A 24,907-nucleotide genomic window follows, 5' to 3' on the forward strand; every position below is an offset into this window, starting at 1 on the left:
CAGTGCGCCCCAGCTTCTCGTTGGCCGCCTTCACTTCGTGCCGGGGAAATAGGCGTTGCCCTTCCATGTCAGTTGTCTCGTTTCTAAGGTCTTGGTTTCAACCGGCGCTGTCAGCCTCGGGACAAAATAAACTGAGGGAGAACTTTTAAGGAACCACCGATTTAAGTTTGCGGGTGTTTTTCCCCTTCGTCGGGACGACCTTTACGGCATTCAAGCCTAAAGATGAAGTTGTAGTTAGCACCTCTCGAGTGCAAACATCCGAAGGATCGCTAGGCGGCAATAAAGAGACGCTGTGTTTGTGTTGGCTGCGATTTTTTTCAATCCCAAACCCGGTAACCCATGTCAACCAACGTGAACTCATCTATCTACCTAATTGGCAGACGCATAGAAAGGGGAGCATGATTGCAAACCTCCGTAATTCGGAGAAGCAGACTCCTGGAAAACGGAAGGGAAGCACCAGTACAAAATGTATTCTTCTTTAACCAAGATAAAAGACACTTTATCAGGATGCTCCCATTGGGGAGCGAAGATTTCACATAAAGCAGCAATTTCTGCCTGACCTAACTCCCACCCTACCCCACCCCACTCCACCTTGCGATCAGAGGTTCCCTTGATTTTAGTAAGAATTCGGTTCAAAAGAACGAGTAGACTTTTACCCGTTGCCATCAGGTCGTTTAAAAATTCATGGACAAATGGAACCAATTCTATTTTTCGATGTCTTCTTGCAAAACACACATTCAAGCCACTTTTCGTCTTGAGAAGCCCAGCATTTCCAGTAAAGCCTACCGTATATGCCTTCCAGCGCAGAAGAAAATAAGTGACACTGACGTTTCCGCGAGGAATTCATGATTCCTATTACATCTTTTCAAAGCATATCCTACTTTTTTTTCTCATTGTGTTCAGGATATAAAATAAACATCTCATTGGCCATTAATACAATTGTCAATTTGCCTTCCAAAGAAGACACTTTTTAATCCCTCTTTTCTGCTGTTAATGGATAGATTCTTAATAAATCGTATATGGGCTACTTCTGTTTCTCCGAATTTTCACATTTTTCTCCACGTGAAACAATTTTATTATCGTTGATAATAAAAATGTAGTTTTTGTAAATTCCTCTGGTGTTTTGAAGTTTCATACCCTATGTCGGGAAAGGCGCTTCTTCAAATTGTTTTTCCCCTCCTGACTGATTTACTTTTAAACAAACTTGGACAAAGTTTTCCACATGGAAAGAAGGCAGCTCAGTGAGCCTTAGTGATTGTGGATGAGTCAAGACACTTCACATTTACAGAAAAATTATAAAGGCGCTTTAATGCGGGGGGAAATCCATCATCTACAAAGAAAGTGATATAGATCTTCCTCCCAAACCTCTGGCTTTGTCACTGATTCAAAGCGAGCGACCATGTCTTCTCCTCCTTAAAAGCTGTAGGTATAAAGTGCTTAATTCTTTATCTCCGCCGTTCTACCCAGCACAATCAGCTCCCAAGTTTTTAAAGTACGAGGGATTAATCCGTGATGTGATGTTGCATCTTGCCTTACCTGAAACAATATTTGTTTTGATTTAGATGGATTTGGTCCTGAAGTTTGTGGATTCTAGGCCGAATATCTGAGGCTGAAGAATACATTTCCTCAGGCTCTAAAAATGAATATGTTTTTATTTTATTGCTACTACTGGAAAACCTAGAATGAGAGCTAATCTACTATCTAGTATTTACCATTTGTTGGATGGGGGGGAATTACATGGATTTAATATGAAGCATCTCACTAGCACGTTTAATTTATCTGAGCAAAGAGAGATAGGATTCCTACTTTTTAAATATTTTTGTTGTTAGTTGCGAAGTCGTGTCCGACCCATCGCGACCCCATGGGCAACATTAAATATTAATTAAATATTAATTTAATATTAATATTAATATTAATTAAATATCAATTTCCCCAAAAAATGCATATTCCGTTGAGGATGTGGAAGCTCTAATCCCCATCTCCTTTTTTAAAAAAACATCGTGAATGTAAATTTTAGATAGAGCGGAGATACTCGCTGCATTTTCAGATAGCCTTCCCTCCTAAGATCAAAACTAACCAAAGAAACAGGTGGCTGCACTAACCACGTAAGAACTCCTGCGATTTAAATAACACTTGATAAACTATTTACTTTTTTTTTTCCTTAAACGATTAGCGGTCTCCTTTCGGCAGATCCGAGGCTGCAGGTGTTTTTCAGCGCTTGGATGAACGCTCAGATCAATCACGGGTGGGCTATAATGTCACTTTCTGGTTTTAAAAGGCCTGGTGAAAGTACTTTACTTGAGATGGTGGCATTGAACAGAATGCGCCTCAAATTCAGAAGAAAGCCCATTTCCGGAAACACTTGTCAATTCGGATCACTTAATAGAGAAGATACACACACACACCCTTTCAAATAAAGAAAAGCAGGAACCGCTTCAATCTAGGGGCGGCTGAAATTTGCGCGTCTGTTTATCAATGGAACTTTCCTGAACATTTCAATGGGGCGATAGTTGTTAATAGCAGTTGAAAATGAGCAAGGGTTTCATCTGGGGGTTATAGAAAGGGGCACAGAAATAGACGTAGATGTTTTCGTGAATATCAATAGAGTGGCTGAAAATAGCATGTTTAAGTCATCCGAATGTGGTTAAAGCCATTCAAATCAACCGTCACCTTTAACTGTTCGTCCTATTGATTTCGAAAGGTAGCTCTTCCAGCTGAATGGTTTATATTAGTCCACGATCTACACTGCCATGAGATATTTTTTTCCCAAAAAATGATCCACGTCAGAATTCTCTAAATTAAGTTGCTCTGTTGCTTAAATGATAAATTCTCTAAATTCTGACGTGGATTCTAAATTCTCTAAATCAAGGAATTACCCTAAGTGAGATGGAAAGAAAAAAAGAAAACCATATAAATAAAGAAGATTCAGTTTCAAATAAATCCTATTTGTGTGAATAGAATAGAATAGATTGGGGAATTTAAAAATCAAGGACTGATGAACTGAGCATGCGGCCAAAATTGTTAGAAACAAGGCTCCTAAACTTAATTTAATCACCAGGGAGCTTGAATCACAAAATGTAAACAGATTGTTTTTAGAAGAACCCTCTTATCTTTTTTGTAACCCAGCCAAAACGCCTAATTGTGAAATATCAAACCTTAACCATCGAGCGAGTATACAGTATTTATCCATCACGTTACTTAAATGATAAAAAGGATTCTAACCATTTGGTCACGGCGATGTCTACTCAGAAGTAAGAGTTCTTAGACGTATACAGTACGCTTTGTAAGAGTAAGGTAAGGTATGTGTCTAAGCTAAGCTCAGAGATTTTCACTTCCAAGAAGACAAGCTCATTGATCCAAACAATTAAATACTGTTGCCTAAGAAATCAGAGAGGCAAATTTCCTCTCCTTGTCCCTCCCCTGGTCTATGGGAGCTGTGTTGTAGGCCCTGCGAATTCCAGAATAACTAATATTTCACATTTGTTTTGATCAGTGCTCAGCCTACTATTGATTTCCAAGTAATGCCGGATTTTTAGAACACTGACGATTACTCAAAATTCCCTCCCTATCTTCCTCCCCCATCCCCCCAAAAAAGAAGCCCTTTATGCTCAGAGGAAACTTTTCCCCAGCGCCCAGATTTGCGCTTCCATCCCAGAGCTGCTCGAATCGTGGCAACTCCTAAGCTCCAAGCGTTTTGCCAAGGGAAAGCCAAGCAGGCTACGTCATAAACAATCTAACCCAAATTAGCCAACGACGCTTTAAAATTATTTTATTTTTCTTGAAAAATATGTACAGGTCTGAAGTATGCCTCTTTTGAGCCCACCCACCCAAACCCTTTGTTTTGCTTGCTTTCCCGCAAGGCATAATTAATGCTCGGGGTGAAGCGGAAGGGTGAGAAGAGCCTCGGGAACGGCAGAGGGTTTCCAGCGCCCTGACTTTGCCTACCGATGTACGAAGGCGCCCCCCACCCCACCCCAGCAGCAGCAACAAGCTGGCTTAGGTATGTCTGGACCAGGAACGAGACCAAACAAGAGAAGACGGAAGTCATATAATTCTTTCTCCAGCCTAGAAAACAACCGAAAGAAACCACCCCAAAGAGGATTCCCATAAATATTTTAAATATATATATATATATATAATATAATAGCAATGAATACACATGGTGTATTTCTTAACAATGCCAAAAGCACAATTCTTCTTTCCGATCAACAACAGACTGATGGGTGAAGAAAAGGGCGCAAGGGTTGAGGGCCAGGCTGGGTCGGGGCCGGCTGGCCTCCAAGATTGTCCGAGTCCGGTCTCAGTAGTCGAGCTTATTGTAGAGGTTGTAAAGAGGTAAGGCGGACAGGTTGCTGCCGGGATAGTATAAGGGCGCCGGGAAGGCGATGGACCTGGGCACGGGTACCCTGAGGACGGAATTGTCTCTGAAAACCAGCGGCATCCCCACCAGAGTCTGGGCCGAGGCGTGGGCCATGTTGGCCGCCTCCAGTTCGGCCGAGAGCTGCCGCTTCCATTTGTTCCGCCGGTTCTGAAACCAGGTTTTCACTTGAGTCTCTGTCAGTTGCAAGCTGGAGGCCAGGCAGGCCCGCTCGGAGCTGCTCAGGTAGCGCTTCATGTCGAAGGTCGACTCCAGCTGGTAGACTTGGCTCCGCGAAAAGACCGTGCGCGTCTTCTTCTTGGCCGAACCGGCCTGTCTCTCCGCCCCGTCCCTTTGCCGGTCCGCCGAGCAGGCAGGCGAATTCGGAGCGAACGGCTTCTCTTTCTCTTCCTTAAAATCCGGCTGGGACGGAGAGAGGAAAGGGGGCGTCCGGTCTGAACCGAGCGCTGCGCCGGTCCCCTTGGAATTGCCTGGAGTAAAGAGGAAGAGAAGAAGAAGTGGACATTGATACTGCTATTTGTCCTGGGCGGAGGAGAGGGGAAATCTAGCATAGCCCACCCCAAATAATACACTCTGGGGGGTAAACCGCTGGGGCTTAAACCCTAACCCTTACACATATTGCTGTGTTGTGTTGTGTTGTAATCTATCTGTCTATGTCTATCTACCTATCCACCTCAGAGAAGGGGGGATGAGCGCATTGGTCTCCCCACTCCTTCATCTTTTTATGGTTGTGTACAGATCCTATTTGTAGCTCTTCCGAGAAGTTGATCTGATCAATTGCAGCTCTAGACTCACGAGCCGAGTCTCCTCAGTTGCCGCATCCTGTTTAGATTCGTTTCTACTTTCTAGATCGCGCAAGCCTTCTCCCAGGCGTGCTTTCTCGGCAGGAAGTCCCACCGCGTCGCTGGGGTTTGCTCTCCACTAGGTTCTGCCTTGCACTGGGCTGTGGGCAGTTCTTACCAACCTTCCGTGGCTACAGAGCTCAGAGAAGCGAACAAAAGGAATCGAGTGGAATTTATTCAGACTCTCCTTTTCGCAATGAATTAGGAGGGCCGGTTGTGTTGCTTTTTACAAAGTACACCACCCTTTAAAAAAAAAATATTCGGAGCTTAGTCTGTAGATTCCTTGCTCCCTTATTTTAGGAGAGGCCAGAAAGTCCAAAGACATCGATCAGAAAAAATGCGGGTGGCATGAGTAACCTTTTTTTTTTTTTTTTAAATCGCTCTCCCTAAATCGTTATTTTAAAAAGGGAAGAGACACCAGAGATAATTATTGAAATTATCACGACAAAGGCGGGGGGGGGGATCCAAAACTATATTCCCCCCATCCCCACCCCCGGATCTCTTAATTTAACCCACCGCCTTCTCTGAAGAGTAAAAGAAGAGTAGAAAACAGATTTGTGGATAACTCTGCACCAAAAGTAAAAATTTTTAAAAAAAACACCCCAGGCTGAACTTTCGTTATTACACCGTCCGCCTTTATAAATAAGATGCACCTAGAGATCATTCTTCCTAATTAGGAAGCAAAGGGTGCTTCTATGAGCCCCCCCCCCCCCGCTTCCCCGCCATCCCGGGCCAATACTTACTGAGACACGTGAAACCGAGAGGCTGATGCTTGTGGCACGTTTCTTCAGGGGCCTGCGAGTCGGAGCAGAAGCAAGTGGGATGTTTCCAGCTCTCGTCCGGCTCTTCTTCTTCGGAAGAGACGGACAGGCTCCTCTTCCTGCTCGGCCAGGCGGAGGCGGTCTGCTTGGAGCTGGGCTCTCTGCCTCCTCCCGAGGTGCTGCTGCCTAAGATCGACTGGATGGTAAAACTGGAGACCGGAGCTGCCGCAGGACAACCCTTGCCGGCATCTTCTTTGTTGCTCATCCTGGGCTCATAAGAAACGAGAGAAGTACACCGCTCGCGTTAGAGGCGCGCTGGGGAGCAGGGGTCAAATCTGGGCGTAGGGAGCTGCCGGAGGGGCTTTATCTGCCTAGCCTGGCTTTGGGGAGACCGGTTTGGGGGGCTTTTTTGGCGTGCCTCGGCAGGTTTTCCTTGAGCTTGCCGAGTCTGAATGCATGCTCCTTTCTCTCTCGGATCTCTATTGATCTACGGACTGCGAGGTGGCGGGGCTTCATTTGCATGGAGGTTACCTCCGCCTTGGCCAATCACAAGCCGCCAAGCGGCCCCGGAAAGTTTCAAAATTCTAGATCACAGACAGACAGCTGACTGCAGAACACCGAGCTCTCCTTCTCATTTAAACCGACCCACTAGAAGCGGTGAGCAGCTTTTTTTTTTTCCTTTTTAGCGCACACGGAGCGCTTGTGTGTAAAAAAAAATTTTTAAAATCCTTTGACGCGTCCCCTTCCTTTCAGATCGCCTGCCCTGAACCCATTTAGGATAAAGTAGTCTTAAGTGAATCTATATGGCCCTGAATGCGTTGGTTTAAAAGATGGGAACGAGACTTGGGAACGACCACCTTGCTTCGCAGCGCTTAGATCTTGGTTCCCGTAAAAGACAAGCAGGGTTTAGTCCCATATATCAGGCAGGTATAGGTGTTTTCTAGAGCACAGGGGTTGCCCTCTGAAGCACACTTGCTCACGAAGGGAAGCTTACTTCCAAGTAAATGTTGTTTACGGATGATTCCAGAAACTATTCAAGGATGTTTTGCCTTTTATCCAGAGTTTATTTTAAAAATTAAAAAAAAGCTTTACTAACCCCTGCTCTATACTTTCATTTTGAGCAGAGAAATTTTCTCACGCTTGCGCCTCGTTTAATTATTCTGAATTCATTTCCAGAATAGAGCTGCAATAATTTAAACGAAGAGAAGAGCTTAAGATGAATGCTTAAAACCAAGATAGCATTGTAGCAATAAAACGTTTCCCCCACGACTCCCAAAAGGTTAGCTGAAAACTGATGGGGTGGGGGCGGGAGCGCGACGATTTCATCGGTGAATGAAAGTCAACGTTTGAACCCCGCTGTTAAACCCTCAAGCGCACGGGATCGTCACTCATCTCCGTCCCTCGGGAGCCAAGGGAGGGACGGGGTGGGGGGTGGGGGGAGAGCCAGGCAAAGATACTGCTTTTCCACGGATGGGAGATTGCAGGCGACGCTCATTCAAGTTGCCTGGCGCCAAGATGCCTAGGCAAGGAGCACGCATGGGGGGGCGGAGGGGGGGCTTAGCTGGCAACCCAAACTGAGAAATTATCTTCTCTTCTCCAACTCTGACAGATCCAGCTCTAACCTTCCCCTTGGGATGTAATCTTTCCCGATGGGTTCAGGACCAGGATGATTATCAGGACCATCTAAGAATAAGCAATTATATGGCCTTTCTACTCGGACTGACACACCTTCTTTCCATCGCTTGTAATACAATCGCTCCGCTTCCTCCGGATTTGTACATCTTTGATCAGGGTAAAAGGGAGGGAGGGAGGGAGGGAGATAGAAAAGAAAAAAAATCTTGATTTCTAAAAGTTTTCAGCAACTTTTCTCTAGAGAGCAGGGGAGGAGAGGCAGAAGATGCACACCTGCATAAACAGACTTAGTGATGAAGAAACATTGTGAGACTGGTACACGTTAGTATAATAAATCAATGATATCAGATGTGCTTGTTGACCTATCTAACATTGGACATATGTGTGTATATATATGTTTGTGTGTATGTATATGTCTCTGTTTTTATTTATTTTTATTTGCATTTATATCCCGCCCTTCTCCGAAGACTCAGGGCGGCTTACACTATGTTAGCAATAGTCTTCATCCTATTTGTATATTTATATACGAAGTCAACTTATTGCCCCCAACAATCTGGGTCCTCATTTTACCTACCTTATAAAGGATGGAAGGCTGAGTCCTTGGGCCTGGTGGGACTAGAACCTGCAGTAATTGCAGGCAGCTGTGTTAATAACAGACTGTCTTACCAGCCTGAGCCACAGAGGCCTCTATGTTATGTCTCTATGTGTGTATGTGTGTATATATGTGTGTGGGTGTGTATGTGTGCGTATGTATGTGCAGAGCCATGTGGTTAGCAAGAACATAATAAAGTTGGAAGGAACCTTGGAGGTCTTCTAGTCCAACCCACTGTACAAACAGGAGACCCTATACCCCTCCCTGATGGCAAACCTATGGCATACAGAGCCCTCTCTGTGGGCATGCCAGCTGTCACCCCAGCCCAGCTCCACCGCACATGCGCTGCGGCCTGCTGGTCTTGGGTCTCTGCAGCGCATGCGAGGGGGGGCGGTCTGCATGCATGAGATGCCTGCATGCGTGCGGAGTGGGGCACATGCATGTGTGTGTGTGTGCAGGTTGGGGCAACAGGCTTTACAGGCCCAAAATGGGGCACAGGGGCTGTGCAAGGCTTCCAGGTTGGTGCAGGAGGCTTTCCAGGCCCAAAACGGTGCGGGGTGGGCGCCCCATTTTGGGCCTTGAAAACTTCCTGCACCAACCTTGAAGCAAAAACAGGGCATGGGGGGGGGGCATGCCCAGGGGGGCCTCATGCACAAAGGATGCACATCCAGGGGGGTGCTCGCATTGCATTTTGGGGGTTCTGGCACGCGCGTGTACATTCGCACTTGCACACTTTAGACACTCAGCACCAAAAAGGTTAACTATCACTGCCCTACACCATTCCAGATAAGTGCTGTCTGATCTTCTTAAAAGCCTCCAATGATTGAGCAACCCCATCTTCTGAAGGAAAGCCATTCCACTGGTTAATTGTTCTCTTTGTTATGAAACTTCTAGGGTGCTTCCCTCTTTGATTAGCTTCCATTCATTGTTTCTTGGCTTGCCTTTCGGTGCTTTGAAAAATAGGTTGATCCCCTCTTCTTTATGGCATCTTCTAGGATATTGAAACACTGCTATCATGTCACTCCTTGTCTTTTTCGCTAGATTAGAGGAGCCCAATTCCTGCAACTGTTCTTCATTTGTTTTTCTTCCAGTCCCCTAATCTTTGTTGCTCTTTTTTGCACTCTTTTCAGAGTCTCTACGTTTTTTTTAATAATATGATGGCCAAAACTTGATGCAGTATTCTAAGTGTGGTCTTACCAAGACTTTATAAAATGGTACTAATACTTCACATGATCTTGATTCTATCCCTCTGTTACTGCAATTTAGAATTGCATCTAAAAGCATCAGAATGGTCATTATGTTTTCTCATAACATTTGCAGAGCAAAGGGGTGGTTGATTTTTAACATCTATAGGAGACATATATAAATAATTTCCCCCTAATAGTAATGCTTTGGATAGAGTAGATCAGTTTTTCCCAACTGGCATGGCAGATCTTATCAGCCATGGTGATGGGAGTTGCAATCAAACAAATGTACATGGACTGCTGACTAAGAAGTCTAAGATTTGACCATAACATAAAAAAGTAAAAACCCAATGAAAGAGCAGCCTTCACCAAAAAGAATTGCAATCTATTCCTAACCCCAAAAAAGCCCAACTCCAATCCTTTTATTCCTAGTTTCAGATGACCAGCCAAGCAATTCTCAAGGAACCACTCCATTCTATTTCACCTCTGAACATTTTCTTGTGAACATTTTCTTTTCTTTTTTCTACTGATTCAACAATTGAGCATGCTCAGTGTTATCAGACTGCTTATTTCCTTTACAAGAGGCTATGGTGGAGGGGGGGTGGGGATAGGAAATAAAGGAGCTTGACTTTTATTTTATACTCCTGGAAATAAAAGCTTGTCAATGCATCATTCTTGCTTCTTCATGGTCTCCTTGTGGGTGTGGGCACTCATTGCTTGAAAGTGCTATCAGAGACCGTTCAAATACAACTGAAGCAAACTATATGATTTGACATTGAAATCACCTTAGAAATTGCATCTTACATTACAGAATGGTACAATTTAAATTGTAAAGGCTAAGAGATCTGATTGTTTTAAGCTTCAGTCAGATACAGGCAATGGTAGCCTCCTTGAAATTTATCCGTTGGAGTTCACAAGTCATAAATAGATCCATAGATGCCCCAATTCTTATACTGTCTGGCATAAGAAAGGCAAATGACTTTTCTATGGTAGCTATTCTGGACTGCAGGATGAATCAAAACAACAAAACTTAAGGTTCCAGGCAGGTGCAAATTCCCTTTTATATAGAATTACTGTTGGTAATCGGCAAGCTCTTTTCGCTGCTTAACAACTTTATGCAGTCTGCAAATCTCCCTCTGGGTTAGAATACAGATTCCAATACAAGTATATGTTGCTCAGGCTTGAACTGTGAAATCCTGAGTGGTCTCTTATATTGATTGCTGGCATGCAGATTTTTTTTTAGCTATCCAACTAGGTAACATTTTCAGTGCTAGAAGGAAGTGGGATGTGCTCTCTGTTTCTACAGAGAGAGAAAGCAAACCTCCATTTATAAACAGAATATATCCCACTCCCTTCTAGCACTGAAGATGCTACCTAGTCTGGTAACTAAATGGCTGCAAGCAAACAACCAACTCAGAGAGCACCAATAACTTCACAATATGTTCCACTGGATTGCAACCCTTTTGTAGATCCCTAGATTTAGCTCAGCTCTTTTGAAGATCCCTAGATTTGGAAAAAACTATTTTATGGTCTGGACTCTGGAGTGAAGGCGGGACTAATAGTACCCTGAAGTCAAACATTGTACAGTATATGTTAAAGGCTGATGAGCACTGTATACTATTACAATTTTGAAAAGGGTTGTATAAAGTATTGCTTGTTCTGAGAATGATTCATACAGAGCTCAAAAGTAGCTTAGATCCCATAATAAAGTAGGATGAAACCTGAATGCTCCTACTACTAGGCTGTCAAGTGCAAGTCTCAACTAAAGCATTTGCTTTTATTATTGTGAGTACCCCACATCTCTTGAGATAGAATGGATCTATGGCTTAGGGTGTCCTATCTCTCCCAACTCCAAGGGTGTGCTTTCCCCTTCTGCAATTTTTAAATCCATTCCAAAGCATTGCAATCCAGACTTCAATCCAGAAGCTGTTGGACATTCCTGGGATCAGTTCTGAATTCTGAACCTGGGCTAAAGACTGCAGGATGCTTACTGTGTTCCGTCAGCCCATTCACTTGTAGTGCTTGAGGGGATGGGATGTGGAGGGTCCTAGTCACTCCTGCCATTCTTTCTCTCATAGAAAATGGCCTTGAAACACCCCAGTGATTTTCAAGCAGAGCTGCAATCCAGGATTTGCAGAAGGTGCTTCTTTTGATTGCTGGATGGATTGCCAGGGATAACAGGATATAGGGAGCCATCAGTGAAGGAAAGGGGCTCAGTTCACACAGCACAAACTACAAAGTGGTTACACTAAACAGGCAAAGAATGGCCAGGCCAAGGGTATTGTTCTGCGTTCATTTACAAGTAAGTGCATGTCCTCCATCTCAACCCAGCTCCATTCTTTTCATCCCAAATCACAGGGATGGAAGAAGCCTGGACAAGAAGAGAGGAGGAGGGGAGGGAGGGACTCCTGTTCTTCTTTCCTTTTGGTCCCACCCACTCACCTACCCACCCACCCATTTTTTGCTCAGCTGAGCTTTCTTAAGGGTTGTGATTCTCCCTCCCGTACCTCAAAATACATAAGGAGAGATATAAGCAAGATCCCAATCAATACAGACAAATGTCAAGATTCTTCCCCATGACATTTTCATTAACTCCCAGCCCCCCCACGTTATGGCCGGGCCGGCATATTGAATCAAGCACTTATCAAATAATTAGGGGGAGTGAGCTGCCGCCTGGGTGAGGCAATGGCGGGCGATCATTCACTCTTTGGCTGCAGCAGGAGCCTCATTAAAGGGCCTAATTGATTCAAGGAAGTGTGGCCCGGCTCCTCCCCTCCTCGTGCGGGGCAGGTGCTCTCCTGTTTTACCACATTAACCTTTTCAGTGCTTTTCAACAGGCTCCAGACACATTACAAATGGTCAGCTTTAATCATGATGTCAGCTCATTAACCCGGAAAGACCTCGCATTGAAACATAATGTAAGGGATCGTCCTTCACTCCGCTCTGCAGGCTGGGCCTAGTTTGCCTCTGAAGCCTGCCGAAGAAAGGGGACTTTCTGTCTCATCCAGCAAAGAAGTTACTGCTTTTTAAGGTTCAGTGTCCTGTGTTAAAGAAAATTATTTATCCTTGAATAGCCATCACATTTCCTATCCCTATTTTTGATGTGTTTTAATAAGGGAAGTGGAGCATTCTTCTGCGAAAACCTTAACCAAAAACCCAGTCTTTGGTTTGGATTTCAAGTTTCGTGGTTGTGCCACTTGTCTAACCTAATGCTCAGTTTCCCTCTAAAAATAGGTTGGAAATAGAAATATTTCCCTTTATCTTCTCTATGAAAGTATTATCAAAAACTGAGGCAAATCGAGGAAGGTGTGACCCATTCTATGGAAGGTATTCATTAAAATAATAATAATAATAATAATAATAATAATAATAATAACAACAACAACAACAACAACAACAACAACAACAACAACAACAACAACAGAGTTGGAAGGGACCTTGGAGGCTTTCTAGTCCAACCCCCTGCCCAGGCAGGAAACCCTATATCATCTTAGACAGATGGTCATCCAACATTTTCTTAAAAATTTCCTGTGTTGGAGCATTCACAACTTGTGCAGGCAAGTCTTTCCACTTATTAATTGTTCTAACTGTCAGGAAATTTCTCCTTAGTTCTAAGTTGCATCTTTCCTTGATCAGTTTCTATCCATTGCTTCTTGTTCTATCCTCCGGTTCTTTGGAGAACAGACCGACTCCCTCTTCTTTGTGGCAACCCCTGAGATATTGGAACACCGCTATCATGTCTCCCCTAGTCCTTCTTTTTATTAAACTATACATACACAGTTCTTGCAACTGTTCTTCGTATGTTTTAGCCTCCAGTCCCCTAATCATCTTTGTTGGTCTTCTCTGCACTCTTTCTAGAGTCTCAGCATCTTTTTTACATCGCGGTGACCAAAACTGAATGCAGTATTCCAAGTGTGGCCTTACCAAGGCATTATAAAGTGGCACTAACACTTCACGTGATCTTGACTGTCCCTCTGTTTATGCAGCCCAGGACTGTGTTGGCTTTTTTAGCAGCTGCTGCACACTGCTGGCTCATATCTAAGTGGTTGTCCACTAGGACTCAAAGATCCCTATTTGTAGTAGTACCTGTGAGTTGTTGTTTTTTTTCCCCTAAATGTAGAACTTTACTTTTTTCACTGTTGAATTTCATTCTGTTAGATAGTGCCCAATGTTCAAGTCTGTCAAGATCCTTCTGTAACTTGAGCCTATCTTCTGGAGTGTTGGCTATTCCTGCCAGCTTGGTGTCATCTGCAAACTTGATGAGTTCCCCATCTATCCCCTTGTCCAAGTCATTGATGAAGATGTTGAAGAGTACTGGGCCTAAAACAGAGCCTTGGGGAACTCCACTGCATACTTCCCTCCATGTGGATGTAGTTCCATTGAGGACTACACGTTGAATGCAGTTGGTCAGCCAATTACGAATCCATCTGGTGGTGGTGCTGTCTAACCCACATTTTTCTACTTTATCTAGTAGTAGGTTATGGTCTACTTTATCAAATGCTTTACTGAAGTCCAAGTAAATTATATCGACAGCATTCCTCTGGTCTACTAATTTTGTCACTTTGTCAAAGAATGTAATAAGATTAGTCTGACATGATCTGTTTTTGACAAACCCATGTTGGCTTTTGGTTATTACTTTGTTTGCTTCTAGGTGTTCGGTAATTCATTGCTTGAATCTTTTCCAGAATCTTCCCTGGTATTGAGGTCAGGCTGATAGGTCTGTAGTTTCCTGGATCTGTTTTTTTCCCTTTTTTGAAGATGGGAACCACATCAGCTCTTTTCGAGTCCTCTGGCAGCTCTCCTGTGCTCCAGGATCTTTGAAAGATATAGTTCAGTGATTCTGAGATCTCGTCTGCCAGTTCCTTCAGAACCTTGGGGTGTAATCCATCCGGTCCTGGTGATTTGAACTTGTCTAGGGTAGAAAGGTGTTCAATTACCATTTTCTTCCCTATTTTAACTTGTGTTCCTAATCTGTTTTTTGTGGTGCTGTTTTTGAAAAGTTGGATTGTTTTTTCCTTTTGTGTAAAGACAGATGCAAAATATGAGTTAAGTAGATCTGCTTTCTCCCTGTTGCTTGTCATCTTCTTGCCACTTTCTCCCAGCTATGGGCCAATTGTTTCCTTGACTTTTTTCTTGTTTTTAACATGTTGGAAGAAGCTTTTTTTGTTATTTTTTACTTTTTTCGCTAGTATTTGTTCATTGTGAGCCTTAGCTTTCCTCACTTCATCTTTACAGGCTCGGGCTATTTGCTGATATTCTACCTTAGTTATTTGCCCCTCTTTTAAAATACAGAAGAACTATCTGTAAGTAAAGCTACTTATGTTATAATAATGATTTCTTGTTATCAGTTCAGCCTTAAGGGCAGAGAAAAGTCTAGAAAGACAATATATTGGCAACTCTTCACTTCAGTTTATATTAGCTGGTAGATCAAGTGGCTATGTTTGCAATATATGTTTATATATAGTTTATTAACTTAAGCACAATTAATTGAATTAACATTACTATTGACCAAATTAGAAACCATCAGCCTGAATTCCCTCTTAGGCTAAAATGTGGTTGTATAGTGTGCTTTAATCCTAAACCTTTGCATTCCAGAAATGAGATGGAATAAAGATTTGAATGAAACCAACTTTTTATTTACAGTCCTGAACAGGAGAATCCAGTTTAAACTGAACTGTGAAAAAGATGCCAACTTTTTGTGCAGAAAGGACACAGGGATAATTGATGCCATGTATGCTATAATTTCATCACATAAAGACAGAAATGATGCAATTCTTGTTACTTGTGTAATAACGCCATGACATACAGGATATGGCTGTCTTTTGTCCCAGTGCTTAAGCAACTTCATTGTCCTAGAAATCAGACTGCATCATCACTTACAAATAGCTACGACACAATCATAATCCTAGCATTATCTCTTTTCTGCTCTGTCCCAGTGATACTTCCTTCATTTCATTCTAAGCCCAAGTTGACTTTAGCTGTACCATTCCATATAATATTTCCCTCTTTATTCTAACACTATCCAACAGCTTGGAGGTATGTAGCAATTGCTACACAGTACCTTGGAGCAAAATCATGAGACTGACAATGGCTCTAGTCACATTATGGTATATCTGCAGCATCCCCAGCATTATTGAAACAATAGAAATCCTGTCCCCATTACTGTTATTTTGGCACAGTGATAGTGGGGTAACTTTAAAAGATGTTATGAGTTATTGGTGAACAAATGATCAATGAGTGAAAAGAAAAGCATAAAGGCAGAGAAGGGATTGGCAGTGGGCAGAGTAAATGTAATGCCAGTAGAATTTTCCTGTCACTCAAGGATCAGTGGGTTGTAATATAACTCTCTAAAGATTCACAGGCAATCCCAACAATTAGAGAGTTACCCAAGGTTAACTGAAAATAAATGAAAACTACCCCTACTGACACTGGGCCCACATATACCCTAATTATTTGCTATCGTCTGCTTAAACCATGGGTCTCTGAATAAAGGCCAATATGCCTAAGCAACATAATCAGCCATATTGTAATTAAGGTTTTCATGATTTATACTCCATTTCATTCAGAAGAAGCAGAAAGACTGTAGTATGATACAGTAGACCACTGATCCTGGGCATGAATGCCATAAAATACAACACTAAAGCAACCTTTCACATCTGCTGCCTTCTAAATACACTGTACTTCAGCGTTCATAATTTCCCAATTCCATAATGGCTAAAATACATCTATGGTAGAAGATACCTTAGATTCAAGATTTTATGGGTCATTTTGTTATTTTCTATTACTCACAATAAAATAAAAGGTCAAAAGAAGAACTACATGATCTAGGACCCATTCATGACTAGAATCCTTTCTAGTCATCTTATGACCATTGCCAGAAAGTTACATAGAACAAACTGTTGATTATTAAGAGCTTCCACTTATTTGCTAAAGGATGTCCGTCCCAGTGATTTATTGTTTTATCCAGAATTTACAGTTCTGTGATGGGCTTCAAAAACCCCAAATGATTCAGATGACTACAAAAAGTCTGTCTGTTATTAACACAGCTGCTTGCAATTACTGCAAGTTTAAGTCCCACCAGGCCCAAGGTTGACTCAGCCTTCCATCCTGTATAAGGTAGGTAAAATGAGGACCCAGATTGTTGGGGGCAATGAAGTTGACTTTGTATATAATATACAAATGGATGAAGACTATTGCTTAACACAGTGTAAGCCACCCTGAGTCTTCGGAGAAGGGCAGGATATAAATTCAAATAAAAATAAAAAAAATACAGGACAGATCTGGTAACCCCATGTAAGCAGTAAAACCAGATAAAAACTATATTTTGTTTACAATCCTAGAAATGTCTATAAGAGAAACAGTGCAGTTAATTACAGTGGCTGCGCTTTTAGATAAACATAAATAGGATGCCCCTGTTTGGCAATTTTATCATTATTCCTTTGTCTAAAATACATCTTTCAGCCACCAGTTTTATTTCTGATACCAATCCTTCTCCCATAAATCAGTCACTTTTTACAGCTTAAACTACTCCAGTTGCCATGTGAAAACTTTCTTGTATTTTTTTTTTCAAGGAAGTACATTTGTGTGACCAGATCAACCTTGAGTAGGTATTAGTAAAGTTCCTGGGAAGGGCCTGTATCTTAAAGAAGACAGGAGATATCCTCTCCTAGCTAGATATTCATCAGCAAAACAATGTCCTCAATACATCCTTTCTACCATTACATCAGTGGCAATAACCATTTCAGTATCTACAAAGATCTGGACCAGCATTTTATGTTAACTTGGCAGGAGATTATAAACAAAACAGGAAGGGATGAATTTTATCAAATATGTCTAATTAGGAAAGGCTCTAGGAGAACCCAAAATAATTTACCATAGGATCTATGTTGGAAATTTGCTCCTCGTAATTTGTTTAAAAGCTTAATTCATAGTTTATTTGCATTTACTTCACCTCTGAAACTTAAGCTCAGTCCTCAGATTTCTTTGTCCTTTGTGGGTTAATAAAATCTGACATTGTCTCAGCTTTGTCTCCCCATAAATTTTTGGGATATACATTTTTGTCTCATCCTATTCTATGTCTTCTCCATTGTGCTTAACATAACTTACTCCAGATAAAAATAGTTAAGGGGAGCAGGTAAGCAGCCCAGTACTGCATGCATTTAAAACAATCCTTTGGAGGGAATGATTCAAGAGGTAAGCGGTCATGTTGGATCAGGGCCTAAGTCATCATTCCAGACCAAATGAATGGAACATTCAGAATGGTAGTAGATAAGGCTGCTTTCAAATGAGACATTTATCATCTAATTCTTCTATTTAGTTATAGAACTAAATAAAACACCAGCGTATTCCTTTATTTTTATTTTATTATGGGCTTCATAATTATCGGGAGTATCCTAGTTTGGAGAATTACTTTTGAACCTTTACAGCCTGGCTGGGTTGTCACTCCCAGTTGCAAATGTGTCCAAAGCCATTTCTTTACTAGTGATTTACAGATTCACCCAACCATTACTTTAGTGATATAGCAGCAGCAATGAAGACAGACTTCATATCGCCGCAATAGTGGCTGGGCCCTGCTATAAATCACTAAGAAGGAAAGTCCTTAGATTACTGTTTATTTTCAATTCAACTTTATTTATAAATGTTGAATAGAATTAATCTTAGTTAGTGCCACTGTAAAAATTATCATTCTATCCCTATTTTTTTCTTTCAATTTTTATTATCAGTTCATAAAAGACCAGCTTGATGCTTATTAAAACGTTTGTAAAAACCCAAATATATAATTTCTCTGGAACAAGGCCAGCCCCATTATTAGGATCAATGGGGCAGCCTCAAACAAGTGATTCTGGGTTATAGGAAAGAGTAACAGATGTTTAGGAGTTTGATTATAAAAATACGTTTATCCATAGATATATTTTTATCTAAAATTACATTTGTGAAATTTTCTGCATTAAGCACTAAAATAAGCTAGCCAGCTACAAGTACAATGAATGCTATCTTTAAAGGGGAGAACTATTTTTGCTTTACCTTATAAATTTAAAATGTTTTGGACCAGCTGGAAAGGTTTTTAGGAATACAATTATTGTTTCTTTTTCTACATTGTTAATTATTCTACATTTAATTTTGTTTTTTCCTTTCTTGATCTGAAGTTAGATACACACATCTGCATTCCTTCACTTTCCCAGACTCATTTCTAAAAAATATTCTGTTGACTATTATTTCCTCTAATAAGGCAGAAATTGTACGAAGTTGGTTTTTTTCTGTGAATAGATTAACAATTTTATAATTCAGCTCTTTCAGAATTTCAGGTTTGTGCTCTCATTCTCGGTTGCTTATTCATTATTAATTTGACTATTAACCTCAGAATTTTATATCTTGCTATAATTGGACATTTTGGGATACCATAGGCAACCTGTGACTATCTATCCAAGACTTTACAAGTAAAGACGAATGCAAGTATTTCAGTTTTCATTAATAACTTATTCTTTCTATGGCTTATCTTCTCCCTGGATAGTTTCCAATTTCAGATGTATTCAGAGTCCAAAGTATTTCACGTTCTAATGTATACAAAGACCTTTATTCATTTCAATACTTGTAGTAACTTGTTTCTCATTTTTCTTACCATTGGCTAATCTTAATTTCAACTAGCTAAAGTTTCTGCTTTTCATTTTTCTCTTTGGTCAAAGAAAACCTATTTGTCTTCTATAGTTTCCTAGATGGTGCTTATTATAGATACTGACACCCTCTTGAACTTGTTTTATCTAAGGGTATGATATTTTATCTGAGCTTCTGTTATTGTGAATTTAAATAATGTCAAACTTCCGGAAAGTATTTGACCTCTTGACCCTCCTTTCAATGAATCTTCTCATTTCCTCCTTCAAAATTAAATGAGATTATGTTGGACTTGGCAGGTGAAATCCTGCTAAAATATATAACTCACATCCATGTTATGTAAAAAATATTTCCATTGCTATTTCTAAGTGGTATTTTAATGCTTGCTCAGTGCATCAAATCTTACACATCTCTAAAGATTAAAAACAAAATTGCTAACTTTCTTGTAACTTGAATATTATCATTATTATTATTATCATTATTATTATTTATTCAATTTTTATACCGCCCTTCTCCCGAAGGACTCAGGGCGGTGTACAGCCAAGATAAAACAAAACGGTACAATATACAATTAAAATACAAATTAAAAAACTTATTATATAGTTGGCCTAAAAACTTTAAATTTTTTTAAAACTAAAAAAACCCTTAAAATTAATAATAGAAATTTAAAACCAATAAAATTTAAGCCAGCCCCGCGCGAATAAATAGATGTGTTTTCAATTCGCGGCGGAAGGTCCGAAGGTCAGGTATTTGGCGTAAACCTGGGCGAAGTTCGTTCCAGAGGGTGGGAGCCCCCACAGAGAAGGATCTTCCCCTGGGGGCCGCCAGCCGACATTGCTTGGCGGACGGCACCCTGAGAAGTCCCTCTCTGTGAGAGCGTACGGGTCGGTGGGAGGCATAAGGTAACAGCAGGCGGTCCTGTAAGTACCCAGGCCCTAAGCCATGGAGCGCTTTAAAGGTAGTAACCAAAACCTTAAAGTGCACCCGAAAGGCCACAGGTAGCCAGTGCAGTCTGCGCAGGAGCGGTGTTACACAGGAGCTACGCGAAGCTCCCTCTATCACCCGCGCAGCTGCATTCTGGACTAACTGAAGTTTCCGGGTGCACCTCAAGGTCATCTTTAGCTCATGTGAGAATACATTGGTCCTTATGACAATATTTTCTCCTTTAGTTGCACACCTGTTCGTTGCTTGTTTTTCCTTCCATCTTAAAGATAATGAGAGCATACAGGTAGTTCTCGGCTTATGACTGGTCATTTTACAATCATTCAGTTATAATGAACATGGAACAGCTGCTTTGCAGCCTGTAAAACACTCCCAGACCACCACCACCTAAACCATGTGACTTGTTTGGTTAGCTTTGCCACCTGTTGTGGCATTTGTGTGTGTGGGGGGGTTCAGTCAGTTTCTGGAATTTTTGTCAGTTTTTGGCAAAAAAAAAAATCTACTCAAAGAAATGGATTCACTTAATGATGATGCCATTCATTTAATGATCGCCACAAAAGGCTAAATGGTTATTTCATGTCCTGTGGGTGCATCAAAACCATAATTACTTCTGACTGGATTTCTGACCCCAGTTACGGTAGTAAATCAAGGACTAACCATATCGTCAGGTGGTATTTGGGACGTCTCCATTTTTATTGCTGACCAATACTTGGAAGGACTGTTTTGTTTCAATGAAAGTTTATGCAAGGAATCTCTTTGAAGTTCTTCATGAAGCTTCCACCTCTAAAAGTGAAGCTACATTGCCTCATGCCTTCCATTGGACCATTTCAGCAGAAGAGAATGCAGTGGGGTGTGCAGTACATAAAGCCTCTTCCTACTAGGTACTAGAGCTGCTGGACATGACCACAAGACAATCTGAAGCACTCCATCAAGGTGTTTTCACTTCCTTCTATTAATAAGAAGACACACATTGCCTTTCTGGTCCAAAGGTCCTCCTTGACACAAAATACAGCTGCCTTGCACAGACTTAGTATTTTTCCAACACATGTGTACAAGAACACTTTCCCCTTTTTCTTCTCCTTCATACCAGACCAAGGGAATTTGGGTCTCTCTGCCTGTCACTGTATTAGAACTCCCATTATTATCATTTCCCATCAGAATGGCCAGCAACAGGAATGAAGAATTCAAGTATCTGGCATTATTTTTAGAGAGATGATATTGTCTTTCCTTCCTGGAGATTTTATGCAGGGGGAGGAAAATCATAGATCCTCTCTTTTCCTGTTCCAAAGTACTTCTGCTATGGGCATCCTCTGGCTAAAGTCAGCTGCAGTCTAGGAAGCGGTTGGTGTTGTGACTCCGGCCCCTGAGCCTGTTCTTGTGGAGGAGGATGACTCGGAGAGTAAGGGAGAGAAGCCTACAAGGCCTCCCTCTCCAGGTCCCTCCTTCCTGGCAATGCCTCAAGTGCCAGCAGAAGGCCAGGAAGAAGGCGTGTCAGAGCCCCCACAGATAGAGGACAAGGAGGATCAATCCTGGATTGATCCTAGGCAGAGGAAGAGGTGTGGCAGGCCCAGAGAGTGCTGAGTCACTGAGCCACACCCCACAGGGGATAAAAGCAGGTGGAGGTGCCACCTGGCACTTGTGATGGACAAAAGCTACCAAGTGCGAACTGCAGATCAGTCGTTTGGGAGTTAAAGGCCTGGACTGTGCAAAGGCTTTTTTCTGTGAGCTCTTGGCAACGGATCGTGGACACATGGCCTTCTGTCTCCGTAAAAGATAAAGAACTTGGAACTTGGCAGGCCGTTGCACTGTAGATGCCAGGTCTTGCTTTCACTACAGAAAATCAGGTCTGTTGCAAATATAAAGGACTGTGGGACGCTGTGTCTTCTCTGTGAAGTGGGGAGGAGGACACAACAGTTGGTTTGGTTGTGGCAAAGCAGAAAGTATGAGCCAGGCTATTGCAGGCTTGCAGGATAAGTAAATAACAGAAAAATTGTGCTATTTAGTAAGTTGTCACAAAGTTGTTGGTGGAATAACCATATAGCTTCTGCAGGCCACAAATAAAAGACTGGAAGTTGTGTGCAACCTTTGTTCTCCTGCAAGCTTTTGTGTAAGGAAGAAAATAATAAAAGAGCTAACTTTGGGAGGGGAGAAGGGGAAGTAGAATTTTGTATCTTATTGTTAAGCACAAACATATCTTGGTACAGGGCCACATATGTGTGTATATGCATATATATGATTAAACAATGTGCATATAAGTATGAAAACTCTGGAAAGATCTACAGGTAGTTCTCAACTTACAACAGTTCATTTAGTGATAGTTCGAAGTTACAATAGCACTGAAAAAAGTGAGTTATGACCGTTTTTCACACCTACAACTGTTGCAGCATCCCCATGGTCATGTGATCAAAATTCAGCCACTTGGCAACTGACTCATATTTATGAGTTACAGGGGTCTTGTGATCCCTTTTTGTGACCTTCTGACACAAGCAAAGCCAGTTGGGAAGTCAGATTTACTTAACAACTGTGTTAATGACTTAACAACTACAGTAATTCACTTAATGACTGTGGCAAGATAGGTCATAAAATGGAGCAAAATTCATTTAACAATTATCTTGCTTAGCAACAGAAATGTTGGGATCAATTGTGAACGTAAGTCAAGGATCACCTGTATTTAGGATATGGAGACACTGGAGGATTAAATGGTCACCATAGTATATATAGTATGTGTATATATATCTTCAGGCTTCAGCTTCGTGCTTCTGGGAGCAATATGTGATCGCAGCTGTTTCTTCCTTTTAACTGCTAGTGGGGGTTTGAAGCACGAAGCACGAAGCTGAAGCCTGAAGATGACAAATGAGACTTCCTCGAAACGTCGCCAAGACACTTCCAATTTTACATGGGAGAAAACCCGAATAACCAAAGACCTACATACAAACACCCGCGAAAACCTCAGAAAACAAATATATATATATATATATACACACACACACATACATACATACATTCATACATACATAGTACATATAACTCATTTCAGTTCTAAGAAAAAATAGTCCACTCTATAATCACCATTTTGCTAAGTAATCAAAGGAAACAGAAACTCTCTCATCTCTAGTCAAGGTAATACCCCAGAGTAGAAAAGTATGAGAGACAATTGGCAGGAAAGAGAATTCAGGAAGGTGGGTGGCAGAAAAATCCATCCTTGTATAATTAATATGGTCAACCTTGGTTTCAAGAAAGAACACCATGCCTTAATCAACTACACTATCCATGGAAGAATCAGGACCAAGCAGGAAGTATTAAACACTGGAAAGAGTAATGATAGATTAAAAGTCATATACAAATGAAATACTCTGTGGATTTTCTCAATGTATTAGAAGTCAGTGGGCTACCTCTGCATCAACTGAAATTTTCAATAGGCGAGATTGTAATACTTTGCAAATATAAACTCAGACGGGAATGATGAATGGAACCTGGCTACAAATATTGAACATCCACAAGAAAAGCGTAAAAGTTAATTACATAGGAAGCATCTGAGATTCAAATAGAATTTCGGAGACTGAATTTAACCCCTCCAGATGTGTAATTTTATTTCAAACTGCAAAGATGATAAGAAGTTCTTATAAATCCAGCATTTAATAAACTTTTAGGATAATATATATATATTGGGGTCCTTCAAACAGATGGAAATACACCCTATCCTTATTGTGCATAACATTAAAAGTAATATAACATGGATGGAAGATGGACACTTGGAAGATTCAAGAGCCACGTCCTCTTTTGCATCTGGCCATTGTTCTATCATATTTGCGTAGCAAGAAATTTTTGGAGCTGTCTTCTCTGGAGAGAGAAATTTATCCTCTTTTACAAAAGCAATGTAGACCAGAATCCTATTTCCAACAAGGAGAAGATGCTTCTTTGACATTCAGGAAGCTGTCCTAATTTTGTCCTTCAACACCTGATATTTTTTTCCAGTTCTGTTCATTTTTTTCAAAAGCAAAGAGCTGTGAAAGTGTAATGACAAAAATATGTTATTGTAGATAGACCAGTTCTTCTATGAATTTTGCCGTGCTCTCAGTTCAATTGTCGAGTCCAAAGATAATGATGTGGAACTTATCCAATCATGCAGAGACTACAGCAAGAGGCATAAATACTTCACTAGAAGAAAGAGAAAACAAAAAAATGTTTGTGCATGAAGTTTTGTGTGTGTGAACACATGTATGCACACAGAGTTTTGCAAGCCAGGTTCAATTAATGTTGCTCAGATGTTCCCAAAGCCACTGCTTCTGAATCCACCTGGCTTCCATTCCCGTCCCTCCCTGAAGCAATCAAGTCCTTTCAGCTCAGAGCCAGCTCACGGCTCTTTCTGCGCGCATCCAGGCACGGTGACTGCAATGCGAGCGAGGCATATGCTCCAATAGGTCAGGAGGAGCCGTGGGTGAAATGGTGATAGATTGGGCCTGGAGAAGAGGTGGTGGAGAATTTACAACCAGGCCAGACAGGGCGTGAAATCTGCCCTGTCAGAGCTAAATGGGTGCATTTTATACACCCATTTCAGCCTAAACTTGTTAAATGGCCACATCTGTCAGGAGAAGAGAGAGAGAGAGGGAGGAGCCTCTCTAGCAAGCAGGAAGCTTTTGTTGATGTCCTTTATGGATGCCTGGAAATCATCATCTTTACCAAACAGCCATTTTACTCTATGGATTTTTGTTCAGTCAGGGAGGAGAAGCGAGTCTCTACTCTCCGAGAGTGGAAATGTCTCTGGCAGCCGTTTTGATTAGGACTTTCTGATCAATAAAGGGAAGGAACTGAATCCAAAGATGGCTTACAGCCTGGTGAATTATGATTTTCATTTAGGGGTTAACGTCTCCCTCCCCACCCTCCTTCTTCTTCCTTGATTCCAGGCTGGTGTTTTGCTCAGCTTTGAAGCAGACAGTTCTTGAACTCAAAACTAAAGGCCGGCTGCC

General features: G+C 41.5%; 1 protein-coding gene across 1 annotated transcript; it reads right to left on the minus strand.

Moving 5' to 3' along the window:
* Positions 1–4,300: 4,300 nt before the first annotated feature.
* Positions 4,301–6,246, minus strand: HMX2 (H6 family homeobox 2). Its single transcript, XM_058189516.1, has 2 exons — positions 5,964–6,246; positions 4,301–4,848 (listed from the first exon to the last, which is right to left on the minus strand). The coding sequence occupies exons 1-2, from the start codon at positions 6,244–6,246 to the stop codon at positions 4,301–4,303; spliced, it is 831 nt and encodes a 276-aa protein (XP_058045499.1).
* Positions 6,247–24,907: the final 18,661 nt, after the last annotated feature.

Source organism: Ahaetulla prasina, chromosome 6 (genome assembly GCF_028640845.1).
Source record: "Ahaetulla prasina isolate Xishuangbanna chromosome 6, ASM2864084v1, whole genome shotgun sequence".
In the NCBI taxonomy this organism is placed as follows: domain Eukaryota; kingdom Metazoa; phylum Chordata; class Lepidosauria; order Squamata; family Colubridae; genus Ahaetulla; species Ahaetulla prasina.